Raw genomic sequence first — 15,272 nt, forward strand, 5'->3', positions numbered from 1 at the left:
ACACAGTCTACTCTGCTGCTCTCTTTAAACCTGGGTGAATGACATTGGTCTCTTGACAGTCCATTGTGATCTCTCATAACGTATGGTGGCCTCAAGATGAACCTTTACTATGGTTTGTTTCTTCTTGTTGGTGTTACGTTTGCCTTGTAAGGTCCATCCACAACTAGAACAGAAAGATACCTAAACTTTAAAAGTCAATCTTCACTGTAGTAAAAGAGGAGAATGAATTACTTAGTTAATAAATTACCATTTTTTCCTTCACATAGGTTCCACGGCAGAGCTCCAGTGAAACTGCAACAGTTTGCTTCTGGGCAAGTTAGGTTGACTAGTAGCTCTAAATTGGCCCTGTGTGTAGGATGTTATAACAAGGTCAGGCCATGCTTTACACACAGTTCCATAGAAAGCCTGTATTGGAATTAGCAGATTTGTGAAATGAAAAACTAATTCATGATTTATGTGTCAGATGAATACAGTAATTTACAATTCAAGTCATTAATTTAAGATTGGTTTCATGATTGTCCAGCTTTCAAGTAAGGGTTTTCTTCCAGGTGACTGGAAGTAATGCATTGCCCCTTGGATCTGATGTTATTGGATGGAGTTGCATCCTGCTGTTTTTGGTTTCTTTCTGGGGGCCTATCCATCTGTAGATACTTCCTCTCCCTTCCTGGAAAAAAGAAAAAAAACACACTCTGAATCATATAGACTTTTTTGTCTTTCTCAAATGGTTTTCCTTTTTTTCAGACTCATTCTTCACTGGGAGAGGTAGTGAACTGGAACTATGTATGCTATATATATTGTATATATAGTCTCAGACATTGTGAGTCTCTTATGGGGACAGACTTCAGGATCAGACACAGAAAGATTTTGGTGTAACACCTTTACCAAACTGTCTTCCACTTTCAGCCTTAGCATTGAATATCCTACCCATGAAGGTGACCAGTGACTTCACTTTCCCTCTGCCTGTAAATCCCCATATAACACCCCATATTGTGACATGGTTGGCACCAGACTATACTCTGAGTGTCTTGTAGTTTGGGAGTGACTAGGATCAAACTTTAGAGAAGTCAGACATGGAGACACAGACACAAAAAAATGGTATTAAAAAAATAGTGCATTTTATTTACAAGTATGTAAAAACACAAAAAGCAATGTCCCAAACTCCCAATCAAAAATAGTGAATACTGTTCATATTGGTTCTTGCCAGTCCCAAAATGAAAATAATCAAAAGAAAAATGTATATACACAAAAAACTGTAGTCTTTCTAAATAAAGAAAATATGATCAAGAAGAACCTACACAAAATATTTACAAAGAGAAAAAATATGTGTAAATACAAAAGAAAAGGCAAAAAGTGCACCACAGACCCTTACTATATAAAAACCTCTACCAAAACAATATTACAACTAGGAGATAGCTACATCTATTTATATACAAAATGAAAATACTGTATATACAAAATAAAGCACAAGCCGATATGCTTGATGTATTTGGAACAATAAGCTAAACTAAACTTACTCTCCCCACAACTGATTCACAGGAGACAACTCCTAGAGGCAGGAAGTGCATTTTATACCAGGGTATGAAACTTTCAGCCAATCCTACGTAACAACACGCTCTTCCTCCTAAAGTGGCTGACACAGGTGCATTCTGTGCACATGCTACACTCATCTCCCTTGAGGCCTGTAATAAATATCACAGTGGCCTTGTTTGTGTAAGAGCAAGCATGAGAACAACCTCAACATATCCCCACTGGACAAGCTGATGTGTTCTCCAGAGTTGATAAAGTAAAATACTTTATTTAATTTTACCTCGGGATCCCCTTCTCAAAAGTAATGCATGCATGCTTGATCTAAATTAAACCAAACACTGCATGCTTCTTACTTTGTTAATGGCAGGTGGCTATGGAGACGTTTAACTTTTTCGACCAGGCACATGCAACGCCCAGTAGGTCTATTCTGGATATGTGCCTACACTGCTGCTGGAGCCACATAGCGCAGTCCTCCCGAAGCCAAAGTTGAAAATCTTCATGTAAGTTCATACTTGCTTAGGTAAGTATTTATTAAGTGTAAGTCATTTTTACACAATTCTTAGAAATTTCCCTTGCATTGGTAATCCCTGGCAGGTGAATTACCACACCTTCTCTTCCGGTGAGAGCAGACAGGAAGTCATTTTCATTTTGAAGACCAGTTTGTTGGTGGATAAACCAATGCAGTCATACCAAGTCATTTTGCATATTTTGGGAAATTAACTAGGTTTCCCTAACATTTAATTTATGTGCTCTCTTTTGTCTTATACTGTATATTATGTACGTTTTGAGCCTTAACCTGAAAGAGGTATTCAATGGTGCTGATATTGTAACTGGCTAATATAATTAGTTTATAGTGTATACTTCTAGTTTCACAAGAGAGTCAACATTGATGCTGAAAGATACAAAATCAAGTATTGTAATAAAAGATACATTTCTAACACTACAAAATAATCCACCTTAATTCTCACAAAGTCAACATGTACCAGGATCAATCCTCTTCATATGACACAGTCACGAAGTTGACAGCAAAAATGTTTAAAGATGACCTAAAAGTCTCGCTGGCCTTTGATATCAAATCATAAGAAAATATTGCCACTGAAAAGCAAATTATAATTATGAATTGACAGGTGAGAGTGTGTGACAGTGCAGACACTATTGGGATTAGTTATCGGTGGATTAATCCAGTCCTGAATTTTGTTAATTATTTTGCTATTTTTTTAACTACTTTTTTGTTATTTTTTGATACCATTTTAATGAGATCATTTTCTTTTTGGCAGACATCTTAATTGTGGCTTGATCTCATGATTCGTGATATCATGGCTGTAGGGATATAAAAGACAGTGACACAGAAATCTGGTTATCCTAACACTGGGATACTTCTAAAAGCACTGTGCTAGTTTTGACACTTTGATGCCTTTTCTGTGGTTTTGTTTTGCCTGTCAAATGTATTTTTAACGGCAATACTTTAGCAATATGTTCTTTTAAAGACCTGTTATTTAAAGAGCAGGACTTTCCTCAGACCTACCAATGAAAAATTAAATATGAGCAAAGTCACCCGCCATATTCTCCACATCCGAGCCCCATGTTACTATTCTATTCTCAAATGTGAATTGCTAACAAAAGAGTGCACTGTGACAATGATGAAGAAGTCAGGTTAGCTACAGAAGAGTGTTTGCACAAGAATAACCAATTGATTCCTGTAGCTTGGAAAATGTTAATGAATGTTATAAAATGTTAATTAATGTTCAAATGAATAACATAATATTCAACAAAGCAGACAAATGAAAAGTTTTTCAAATATAGTCCAAAATGAATGGAGACCATGAGAAGCATGTTCTTGTGAATGATACAAAAATACTGACATTGTATTTATTATTTTGGCTTTTGGAGATATATTTAAATGAATAATTTACCAGTTAGATTAGAGTATTATGGCTTAACTGACCTTGACTTTAGCTTTGTAATACAGTTTCTAATTTGACTCAGAGAATATAATACCCTCAAGGAAGAATTCCCAGATCATCTAATTACAATATTTCTTTGAAGTAGTGACATCAATAAAAAGATAGACAAACCACTATCCATCAGGCACCAAAATGCAGGAATCTGTGAGGGACAGAAAGAGTTTTCTTCCCTGGAAAAACCTTTGGACATTCAACAAACTCAGCTGGTTGATTTCACAGCTGCATGGCTTTGGTGAACGAGCCACCAAGTAACTCTGTCCAGTTAAGGTAGAAACACATCAAATTAAAAATATGAAGATCACCATTCAGTGATGATTCATCTTAACGCAGCAAACACCAAGGTACCCTAGGCTTTTAGATCTCCAGGGCCAGGCCTTATTCAAAACTTAGATCTCTAGTAAGAAAGTCACATCCAAAAAAACGCTTTCTGAGATTCATGAAAAACATACTGTAAGTAACTCCATCCATCCATTTTCCAACCCATTGAATCCAAACACAGGGTCACAGGGGTCTGCTGGAGCCAATCCCAGCCAACACAGGGCACAAGGCAGGAACCAATCCCAGGCAGGGCGCCAACCCACCGCAGTGTAAGTAACTCACTCTAAGCAAAGTTTTTTCTTTCCTGAGGGAAAAACAAGAGTGTTGTTATTTTCCTATACTCAGTCAGTCAATAACAACAACCAGATCAGGAATGAAAACATATCTTGAAGATGTCTCTGATAAATATGTCATTCTAAGTGGGCCAGACTGAAAATACCAAAGGAGCTACTTTTCATGTTCACATAGTAATAACCTTGGCCTCGGAAGACATGGTAAAGGTGTTCTTTGGCTTCAGAGCTTTGAAAATCAAACCGTGTACAACTTAAATCATTGTGATTGTTACACAATGGATGACTCGAGAAAAACAGGCTTTTAAATTCTCCACCACCATGTGACATTATGGTGCCTCATTTGCTTTGTTAACAATTAATACTTTACCTAGGAATGTTTGATATTTAATTATTACCGGAGGAACATAACCTTATTGGAAAAAAACTTAATGTAACACTAATAAAAATGGAAAACCCAGTAACTGGTAATTTAGTTGTAATTCAGAAAGACAGAACAGAAACTCTTCTTTCACTTTTGAGCAGAGACATACTATTGTTGTGTGAAGAAAAGGGATATCACGGTTTGCCTTAACAAAACGTTGGTTAATACAGCCAGGCTACATATATGTAATAAAGTTGGCTAAACCTAGACTGAAACTGGACTTTTCTGATATTATTACTAATTAAGTTGTGTTACTTTTCTACTAATACCAGGGAGGAGAACTAGACCAGAATTTTTCCATCACAATTAATAATGTTAAATCTGACTTTCCTTAGTGGTGGGTTACTCAAACAGACGTCTGAGCAGTATTGTCACATATACAAAGTACAGTGAAATTTTTACTTGTATGTCTGACCAACAGGCAACATGTCAATACAATCTAGCACCACACTAAATAAGAAGGGCAAAGTGGTGGCTCTGAGGCTAAGGATCTGCACTGGTATCCCGAAGGTTGCCAGTTTGAATCCCTGTTACTGCCAAAAGAGATCCTACTCTGCTGGGCCCCTGAGCAAGGCCCTTAACATTCAATTGCTCCAGGGGTGCTGTACAATCTCTGACCCCAAGGGGTATGCACATACTAACAAATTCTTAATTCGGGAAATTGTATAAGGCAAAATAAAGAACAAAATACAAATACAGAATTTGAGTTCAGTTAATATAAAGTACAAAATAGCTTACCTGAGGTGCTAATTGTTTAAACTAAAGTGTTTAAAGTATACTGGTGGCAAGCATTACTTAAACCTTTCTCTTTGCTCTTCTTTCTAAGTTCACAAAACGGTGCGATGTTTGAGATGTTATGTGAAGAGTATGACATTAATTTCAAATTATAACCACAGTGGTTTGGGATAACAATAAAAGAAAAAAGAAAAAAATGTCATTGAGTGCAAGATTACCTCTTAAACATTAGCAAGTATGACAACATATTAACTATATGCCACAGAAGAAAGAGTGCTGCTCATTGAAAACCATGTTGTTTGCAGAATAAAATATCAGTTGCATGCTCATCTTTCATCATGAATGCCAGTGAGAAGGAAGCTGCAGTATACAACACTAAATTCAATGGAGTATACTGATAAAATACTTTGGTGCTAGTTGTTTTTTTGCTGATTTGCAAATGCAGGTCAGAAGAGGGGATCTAGAAATGAGTCAAAGAAATATAGAAGTAAAAACAAAATAGAGAAGCTACATAATTTACAATTTAGAGGGTCAGTCTATCTTTGCTTGACTTGCTGCTTTGAAAATAAAAATAAACCATAAAACTGGCGGTGAATGAAACAATGCTTTGATTACATCATGCCAGTCTGAAAACACAGGGCTAAATCATTTAACAGTCATCACATCAGACTGTCCTTGTTGAAAGGAATTCTGACTCAGAAGGAATACGGCACCAAAGGAAGCATTGAAGCAAAAGCCTTAAAACGTACTCAGTGTGTCAACTCTGAAGCCAAGAATGTTCCAGAGTTCAGGAACAAGAAGACACTGCCCTAATTTGTTTTTTGTACAAACAAAGAAAGACACTTGCTCATTGTAATACATCTTCAATTTAAAAGCACACTGCTTTAGGATTTCCTTTGATTTGGCAGTTAGAACATTAGAACTTAAGAGCAATAATCTCTGTCTGTCTTTACACTACTCGTTTGAACTTCTTTTAAAACTAGATTCACTTTCCTGCTGCTGAAATTGAACCTTCGGTCAAGTGAACTTGTCATCTTTAGAAATGATCTGTGATAAACAAATTATTCATATTTATCCATATTTTTTCATAGATTAATGGTATGGACACATCAGTAAGAAGTACGTTAAATATGCCGTTTTATGTTTTCTATTTATACTTGCACACCCGACTGCCTGGACATTTTAGTCCTACTATCTCTTTATGTTTTCATATTGCCCATGTATGCTGCATAATATTTTGTTATACTATATTTTATCATTTTAGATTTTATCTTCTTTTACATTCTGTGTTGTTCTTGTATGTTGCACCAATACTATCAAGATACATTTCTAGTACGCATTAATAAACCTGGGCAATAAAGTTAATTCTAATTCTAAAATAAAACTGACTTCTGTATTTTTGCTCCCTTGGCCTTAACCCTGAGTAAAACGCAAGCTTGGAATTCTGTGCAAATACGGGGGTTATGGGGCGCCAGCTCATCACAGGGTGAATATAAGCACATGCATACATGCATAGTAGTGTCAATTTAGCATCACCAAATCCCCTAACCTGCATGCGTTAGGAAGGAAACTGAAGCACACAGAGGAAACCCACCAGGAAAACATACAAATTCCAGGCTCCAAACTCCAGGATGTGGCTCACTTGCTGCAAAGCAGCAGCAGTATTGCTGCGCCACCGTGCTGCAACATGTTTAATATATGCTTTAATGCATTTCATAATGAAAATGATATCAAGTATACATTTTAGTATTCTAAAATGCTCACAGAGCTGTAATATCATAAATGTAATGTATTCTGTGTTGTGATTGCTGCCTGCGCTCATCTGTTGGCGTAAGAGAAGGCATGTTTAAGAAGCACATTGTGATTGAAGATTGGGTCAAGGAACATTTAGAATATGATGCATTTATCATGCTACTTTATTACGATGGGGTTTGAGAAACTCTAGTAAACATTAATTTTAAGATGAAGTTTATGAACAAAATAAACTACAAGATGAAAGTGGAAATTTTGAGAATAAAGTTGACATTTCAACTTTAATCTCAACATAGATGATTTTTTAACACTGTGTCCCTGCTTTTGTTTTCTTCTCTATGGCCCTAACACGCTTCTGTATGACATATTTGACCACTTCTTTTTTTATTTTGGGCACTGTGCAACAGTCTGAACTTGAACTTTTCAGTGCCTCTGCCATGCTGTACCACTCCATCAATTTCCTTTCGTTGCTTATACCACTGCTTAAGCCACGAAACAGTATGTTTCTTCTTGCCTTCACTTCACTGAGCAGGACCTCCATTTCGCATTCACTGAAATTCTTCTTTGTGCTTTTGATATAGTCTTTTAACAAAACACTGAACAGAAGAGGCTATTTATATTGATTTGCATATTCATTAGACAAAATTCAGAGAGGTGTCGAGGTGGGGCTGTAGGTGTATGTATGTGCATTAAAAGTCACGTTGTTTGGGATTTATTGAAGGTGGAAGTGTGTAGAACTTTACTTATGCACAGTTTTATGCATCTGAACTTTTTTGTGCGAATGCACATTGCTAGTTTTATAGTCTGAAGTCTATGCAAGGCATTATACATGAGGCCCCAGATGTTAACACATACAGTGAAACTTATGCATACATCACTGTTAGACCGAACTGCTGTGACATGCCTAGTGAATCTGGTCATCTGAAATTTCACTGTGGTGCAAGTAGGTCTGTGGCAAAAAGCAAAATGATTGTGATCAGGCAGCAAGACAAGAAAGATGCTAGCCCCCTAAGCACTCTTCACAATGCAACAACTGTAAATGTGACAAAGGAAATGTGGAAGTCACTAAGCTTTGTACAGTGTTGGCCTTCAGTCATACAAGGAGCACATAGCAAGTGTGGATCAGGTACTGACATTCTACCATTTCATGTGCAAGCAACAGAAAAAATATCATAAGAAAAAGTGTGCAAAGAAACACGCTTCTACTTTTCCGAGTGCAACATCAGGCAGGTCGCTGTTAACTGTTTCAAAACATATCACACTAAATCTATATCACTACAGCAGAGAACACTAGACATCCTGTATTTAAAATGATGTTTTGGTATTTACATGTTTCCAATACACGTAATTACATTTTGTATTGTTCAAAAAGATTAAACATTTTTGGCTTGTTTTTCTAGTGATAAACAAAATGCTAAGAAGGCTACTATATTGTGTATTAAGGTGCAAGAGAGTTTCAGTGTATTACATGGGCATGCATCATTACAAGAAAAAAGTGAGTGAACCCTTTGGAATTACCTGCATTTCTGCATTTGTTTACTAATAAAATATGGTCTGATCTGCATCTAAGTCACAATTACAGACAAACACAATCTGACTACACAAACAACACTGTCTATTTTAGTTGAATGTAAAGATATGTATTTGCTTTTTATTGAGTGCTATCAGAAAAAGCAAAAAAACTAAATAAAATAAAATTGGAGTGAATCTAGAGCATTACACATATCTAAAATATTATCAGTGTTTGACTAAGAAAAATGAAGATAAAAAGCAAATTTCATAATCCTAAAATATATGGTAAAGTTACAATAAATAACAAAAAAAAAACAGTTTTCAGAGACTCAGACGCTAGTGATTAATGAAACAGAGAACCACATATGTCAGCTCAAACAAGTGTTGTTTCTGTCACACACTGCAAGACTGCTCATTTTGAATTCTCTTGAAACTACTTCAGGGGGAAAGGTGGGTTTCATTACAATCCCACACAGAGTAAAACACCGCTCTGGTTTGCAGTACAGGAAACACATGTACTTTGACTAATTTTACTCAACTCTATTACCAAAACTGGGACGGAAAAGAGTAGAGAAACTGCATTAACTGCATTGACTTTATCTTCTTTAAACATACTAAACCAGTGGAGCTCATGTGGCTTTAATTGCAACATTCATGGAAACCTAATTGGAGTACATCATGCTATTTCTTTTAGCTCTTGTAAATCTTGCAATATTTCCTTTGATCTTCAAAGGTAGGATTAATTTGTTTTTGACATGCTAACAATAGTGTTACACTATTCTCTTTAGTAGCATGTTCATCTATACTTTTAAGCTTTACTTGAATGGTATGTCTTCAGCCTAATAGTTCAGAATAGTAAAATCATTGATTACATGCTAAAAATTGACAGATGTGTCACAGAATCTATGGGTATTAAAAGGGTTTTGGCTGTTCTTTTTATTAAGAAAAATGCAGTTTCAACAACGTTTGCTATCTTAATTCTCACCGGGGCAACCCATGCATAAAAGTAAAAGAATGAGTGGATGGACAAATGGAAATATATTAAAAAAAAGTGAAAATAAAAAAATTAAAAAACTGGACAAGATGTACCAATCGATTTATCTTACTTACTTTCCTGTGTACTTTATATCAAATCATTGTTAAAATATCTCTAGTATTATTTACGTCAAAAGCAAATAAAAACAAATTATTTGTGTGTTTATCATTATTCAATGGTAGTATTCCTACCGGTGTTCATTCCATGTGGATACCAGTGAGAAGATAAATCTCCTTTTTTCTTGCGTAAACGTAATAACTCCAAAATATTGAGCTGTATTTAGCATGCTCAAATAGTCAATTAGATGTTGCCATTTATAATAAACAAATAAGAGCATTTTTCGTTAGAATGTAATATTCTTCTGTTATGCCTATAACAGTTATTGATAATTTTGTTTTCTGGTGAACTTTAAAAATAAAAAAGATATGAAAGAATATAATCACATTTTTTTAATGTTTCAAGTTAGAAATTTCAAAAATAAAAATAGAAACAGTATATGCAAAATTAATACTTTTACATTAAAAGTCAATTTCTGTGCATTTATATTTAAATTAAGATTTTTACGCAAAAGGCGGTGGCCTAGAAGAATGGATATGGAATGGCATCCCATCGTGTTTACAACAAGCTTAGCAAATGGGCAGATCTCTTTAGAAGAGCATAATTAGAAGGTATTTTCCTTATACATTTAAGCCATTTTAGATATCACCTTTAAACTCAACAATTAATAGGAGACAGGGCCATTTTTCTAACAATTGAAAAAGAAAGCTGTTAAATGATATGGCTTTATCAGTAGGCTAATTTTGACCTACCATTTTAGCCTACAGCCTACAAGTATTGGTCTCAATTTAATGTATTTGCACTCAGCAGTAGTACTAATTTTTAGAGTTCACTTGAAATTCAGGGCGTAAGTCCTGTATTTGATGAAGACCTCAATTGTCTCAGGGCTCCACATGTTTTTTATTGCATGTTTGGTTAGTTTTGACTGCCTTCCTGTGCTCTATTTTTTAATGCTACACTATTAGCTTTTTTAAAATCTAATCAGACAAACATTTGAGTCTCACTTTCATTATTTTTTCATTAACTACTGTATTTCTTCATTTTGCTTACTTAATAACCTTATAACAATGTAGCATAAAAATGTAAAATAAAGAATTTTAGGTCCACAAGACTTTCAGAGGTTGGACAAAGTGAAAACATTGGATTTTTACACAGATAACGTTTCATATTAACTTTCTTATAATTGGAATCTTGTCATCTTGAGAATGTAATAAATTGAAAATATATTGAAAATAGTTTTGCATGCCAATTGGCCTCTTTATTAGGTCCAAATGCTACACCAAGCAGCCAATCATGTGGATGCAACTTAATATACAGAGCATGAGGTCATGATCTAGAGAATTAACTGTTGTTCATCAAAAAATTACAGTTGACAACATGGTGACCAAAACAACAATGACCATATCAGGTTTGTTAATGACAAGCTAGATGTTAGCAGCATCTCAAAAATACTGATCCTCCTAAGGTTTTCACACGCTTCACTCTATATATTTTATGAGAATGGTACAATAAGATTGAAAAAAGTATCCAGTGAGTGTCAGTTCTAAGTGTTACAACACCTTATTAATGAACAAAAAATGCCCAAAAGTCATAGAATGTCCAAATTCAATTAAGCAAATAAAAAATCCACACATACTAAAATAACTGCATTTTATACCAGTGAACACACATTGTGTTGAGGTTTAAAATGGGGGGTTGCAGCGGCAAGAGACCATGCTGGATCAGAAAGATGAGGCTGCATAGGTATGTGATCTGCAAAAGTAGACAACTGAAAATTAGAAAAATGTTGTCTGATCAGACAAATCTAAAGTTCTGCTTCGGACAAATGAACTAGAGATACACTCTGCCTTGTGTCAAAGGCAAAGACTAATGGTGATAGCATAGTGGTCTGGGGATCGCATTCTTGACAAAGTCCAATAAAGCTTTTTTTGAAGACACAAGTTATTTAAGCACCACTGGCGATGATATTGACCTCTTTAGGGTTACAGTCCATGCTTTTTTCAAATAGGTAACAACATCAGAAAAATGCACCATATCAAAAAACACACATCTCCTCAAGCTGATTTTATAAAGATGATAGGGACTTTGTTTTACTCAGATATCATGCGCAGCCCCAAGATTTCAATCAAACAAAGGAACTTTAGGATGAGTGTAGTCAGTGTAATCAGTAGTCATCAGTGTAGTGAAAAAATCAGATTTGATGTAAATGAAAATATGTGGCCTGACCAGCAGGAATGACAGGACAATCCAGAACTGGCCTTGTTCTTTCCAACATATCTACCTACACAATAAAATACAGTGTACTTTGTTCCTGTAACATACAGTATAACTTAATTTTTTGAAGGCTTCCAGATTTGTTCTTGGTTCTATGTGTAACATTATAATTTCTGTTTTAAATAAAAATAAAATCACTTAACAAATGTTACAGTTTTTATGTCTTGCAGAAAATACCAATGTAGTAGAACTTTGTAATGTTTTCGAGAACATACTGTAAGTACATGTGATTTGGTGCATAAGCAAATTCAGGCTATAGAGAAATGTTAATGAAGAAAATTGAAATTAAACCTTGAAATACTTCCATAGTATATTTAAAGGTTGACAACATGGCTAAACAGTTTGACTTGTAAGTCTCCAAGCATTGGTTTAGAGATTTCACATTTTGGTGATATTGACTAAATGGTTCACAAGATAATTGCATTTTGAAACATGAATGAAAGGTTTTGAATAAATTAGTTCATTTTGCTGGTTATCCAAATTATTGTGCTACAGTGTACAAACTGCTTTGAGAAATGCACAAGCAGTTGAGAGAGCCTCAGGACTATTTAGAACAATTGTCTAAATCAACTGAGAAAAACTGTAATGATTGTGATTTCATAACTTCAATAACTGGATATAGCACTGAATTCATAATCATCTATTTCTTCTTGAACCAGTCTAATCCATTTCAAGGTTATGAGGGACCAGAGCCCACACCAGCAGCATCAGGCACAGAGCAGCAACCAAACATGGATGCGACTCCACTGCTTTGCAGGCCACACTCTTGCACATACTCCTACTCAGTTAGACTGGACCAATTTAGAGTCACTGGAGGAAACCAAAGTACTCAGATGAAAAAATCCAAGTGGACATGGAGATACCTTGATATAACATGTGTACTCCACACGGATGGTAACTGGAGTGGAGATCAAATCCAGTACTCTGGAGCTGTTTTATACACTAAAGAGCTACACTTTGTTTGAAAAATAATGTAAACACTGCCAGAACTTTAATTTGCTGGCATGGATGATCTGTGCCTTTAATTTAATCATCAGCAGTCCAGTAAAACTTGTAATTGCAAGTTTCACATTAAATATCTTTATAGAAACATAGAACTGAAATAATATGACAATGAGTGAAACTATTTTTGAAACCAGACTTGAGTTATTTTGCTTTTTGACTTTATGCCATATTATTAATTTCTAAGTGCTAGTACTCATGCAACTTCCAGGAAGCAGTACCCTTTGAGGGAATTGTCCAAGTTCTTCCAGCATTCGTAACATTTCCTCACACAGTTTTTAACTGCATGGCTATGTCAAGTTATAAGCTCACATTTTCCCTGACTTTAGTGTGTGTCTTCTGGCAGACAGGTGAGAATTTTAATGTTAAGGTTGATTAATGTTTTGTGCTCATGGTTAATGTCATTTAGGTAACCCTGAATTTAATAAACTGGTCAAAACGTGAATGACAGAAAAATATATACAAGAAATCAATTTATAACTGAAATATGTGACAATAATGACTCTACAAACCTATGAAATACTTTTTGTTTTCATTTCAGGTGGAGTGAGTTTGTTACCAGTTGAACTGAAACCAACACAAGTCACAGTTGATGAAGGAACTTCAGTTAAAATGATTTGCTCTTGGAACGTAACACAAGATATAAGGAGATTAAGTGTGACTTGGAATAATATAAACAACTCCTGGAGTTTCTTACATATGTACAATCAAACAAATAAACATAAAACTGAAGGAAACAAAGAGGGGACAATTTCAGGAACAAATGCAATAATAGACATTATTAACACTACAATGAATGATTCTGGATTGTACCAGTGTGAAGTTCGGATAGAAATTCCAGCACCACTTCTTAAAGGGAAAAGTAATTTGATCGAACTACTCGTTCAAAAAAGTAAGTATTCATTCAAACAGCAGAATACAATTTTCCTACCATATTCTCTATTTATAAAAAGTATTATGATATGAAATAATACAGACACTTTTAGAATATAAATAAGAAAAAAAATAGTAGTATGATAATTTGCCTAGCATAGCTTATGAATTATCTTTCTTACATGTGATATGCTGAAAATGATATCAATACTGCCAGGACCCTAGGGTGCTACTTTCAGCTACATTCTGAAGTACAGTGGTGTGAAAAACTATTTGCCCCCTTCCTGATTTCTTATTCTTTTGCATGTTTGTCACACAAAATGTTTCTGATCATCAAACACATTTAACCATTAGTCAAATATAACACAAGTAAACACAAAATGCAGTTTTTAAATGATGGTTTTTATTATTTAGGGAGAAAAAAAAATCCAAACCTACATGGCCCTGTGTGAAAAAGTAATTGCCCCCTGAACCTAATAACTGGTTGGGCCACCCTTAGCAGCAATAACTGCAATCAAGCGTTTGCGATAACTTGCAATGAGTCTTTTACAGCGCTCTGGAGGAATTTTGGCCCACTCATCTTTGCAGAATTGTTGTAATTCAGCTTTATTTGAGGGTTTTCTAGCATGAACCGCCTTTTTAAGGTCATGCCATAGCATCTTAATTGGATTCAGGTCAGGACTTTGACTAGGCCACTCCAAAGTCTTCATTTTGTTTTTCTTCAGCCATTCAGAGGTGGATTTGCTGGTGTGTTTTGGGTCATTGTCCTGTTGCAGCACCCAAGATCACTTCAGCTTGAGTTGACAAACAGATGGCCGGACATTCTCCTTCAGGATTTTTTGGTAGACAGTAGAATTCATGGTTCCATCTATCACAGCAAGCCTTCCAGGTCCTGAAGCAGCAAAACAACCCCAGACCATCACACTACCACCACCATATTTTACTGTTGGTATGATGTTCTTTTCTGAAATGCTGTGTTCCTTTTACGCCAGATGTAACGGACATTTGCCTTCCAAAAAGTTCAACTTTTGTTTCATCAGTCCACAAGGTATTTTCCCAAAAGTCTTGGCAATCATCGAGATGTTTCTTAGCAAAATTGAGACGGGCTCTAATGTTCTTTTTGCTTAACAGTGGTTTGTGTCTTGGAAATCTGCCATGCAGGCCATTTTTGCCCAGTCTCTTTCTTATGGTGGAGTCGTGAAAACTAACCTTAATTGAGGCAAGTGAGGCCTGCAGTTCTTTAGACGTTGTCCTGGGGTCTTTTGTGACCTCTCGGATGAGTCGTCTCTGCGCTTGGGGTAATTTTGGTTGGCCGGCCACTCCTGGGAAGGTTCACCACTGTTCCATGTTTTTGCCATTTGTGGATAATGGCTCTCACTGTGGTTCGCTGGAGTCCCAAAGCTTTAGAATTGGCTTTATAACCTTTACCAGACTGATAGATCTCAATTACTTCTGTTCTCATTTGTTCCTGAATTTCTTTGGATCTTGGCATGATGCCTAGCTTTTGA

The 15,272-nt window shown here is 35.6% G+C and overlaps 1 protein-coding gene across 5 annotated transcripts in view; it reads left to right on the forward strand.

Annotated features, from left to right (window-relative positions):
- Positions 1–1,960: 1,960 nt before the first annotated feature.
- LOC120527860 overlaps positions 1,961–15,272 on the forward strand; it is a 41,351-nt gene continuing 28,039 nt past the window's right edge. For 3 of the 5 annotated variants that reach the window (XM_039751761.1, XM_039751762.1, XM_039751765.1), the window contains exons 1-2: positions 9,087–9,255; positions 13,433–13,783. In XM_039751761.1, coding sequence (XP_039607695.1) covers positions 9,201–9,255; positions 13,433–13,783 — 406 coding nt within the window. In that variant the 5' untranslated portion in view covers positions 9,087–9,200. Of the gene's footprint in view, positions 2,048–9,086; positions 9,256–13,432; positions 13,784–15,272 lie in introns of those variants that run through there. The other 2 variants (XM_039751763.1, XM_039751764.1) reach the window with 2 other exon arrangements.

The sequence above is a fragment of the Polypterus senegalus genome, chromosome 4 (assembly GCF_016835505.1).
Source record: "Polypterus senegalus isolate Bchr_013 chromosome 4, ASM1683550v1, whole genome shotgun sequence".
Classification (NCBI taxonomy): domain Eukaryota; kingdom Metazoa; phylum Chordata; class Cladistia; order Polypteriformes; family Polypteridae; genus Polypterus; species Polypterus senegalus.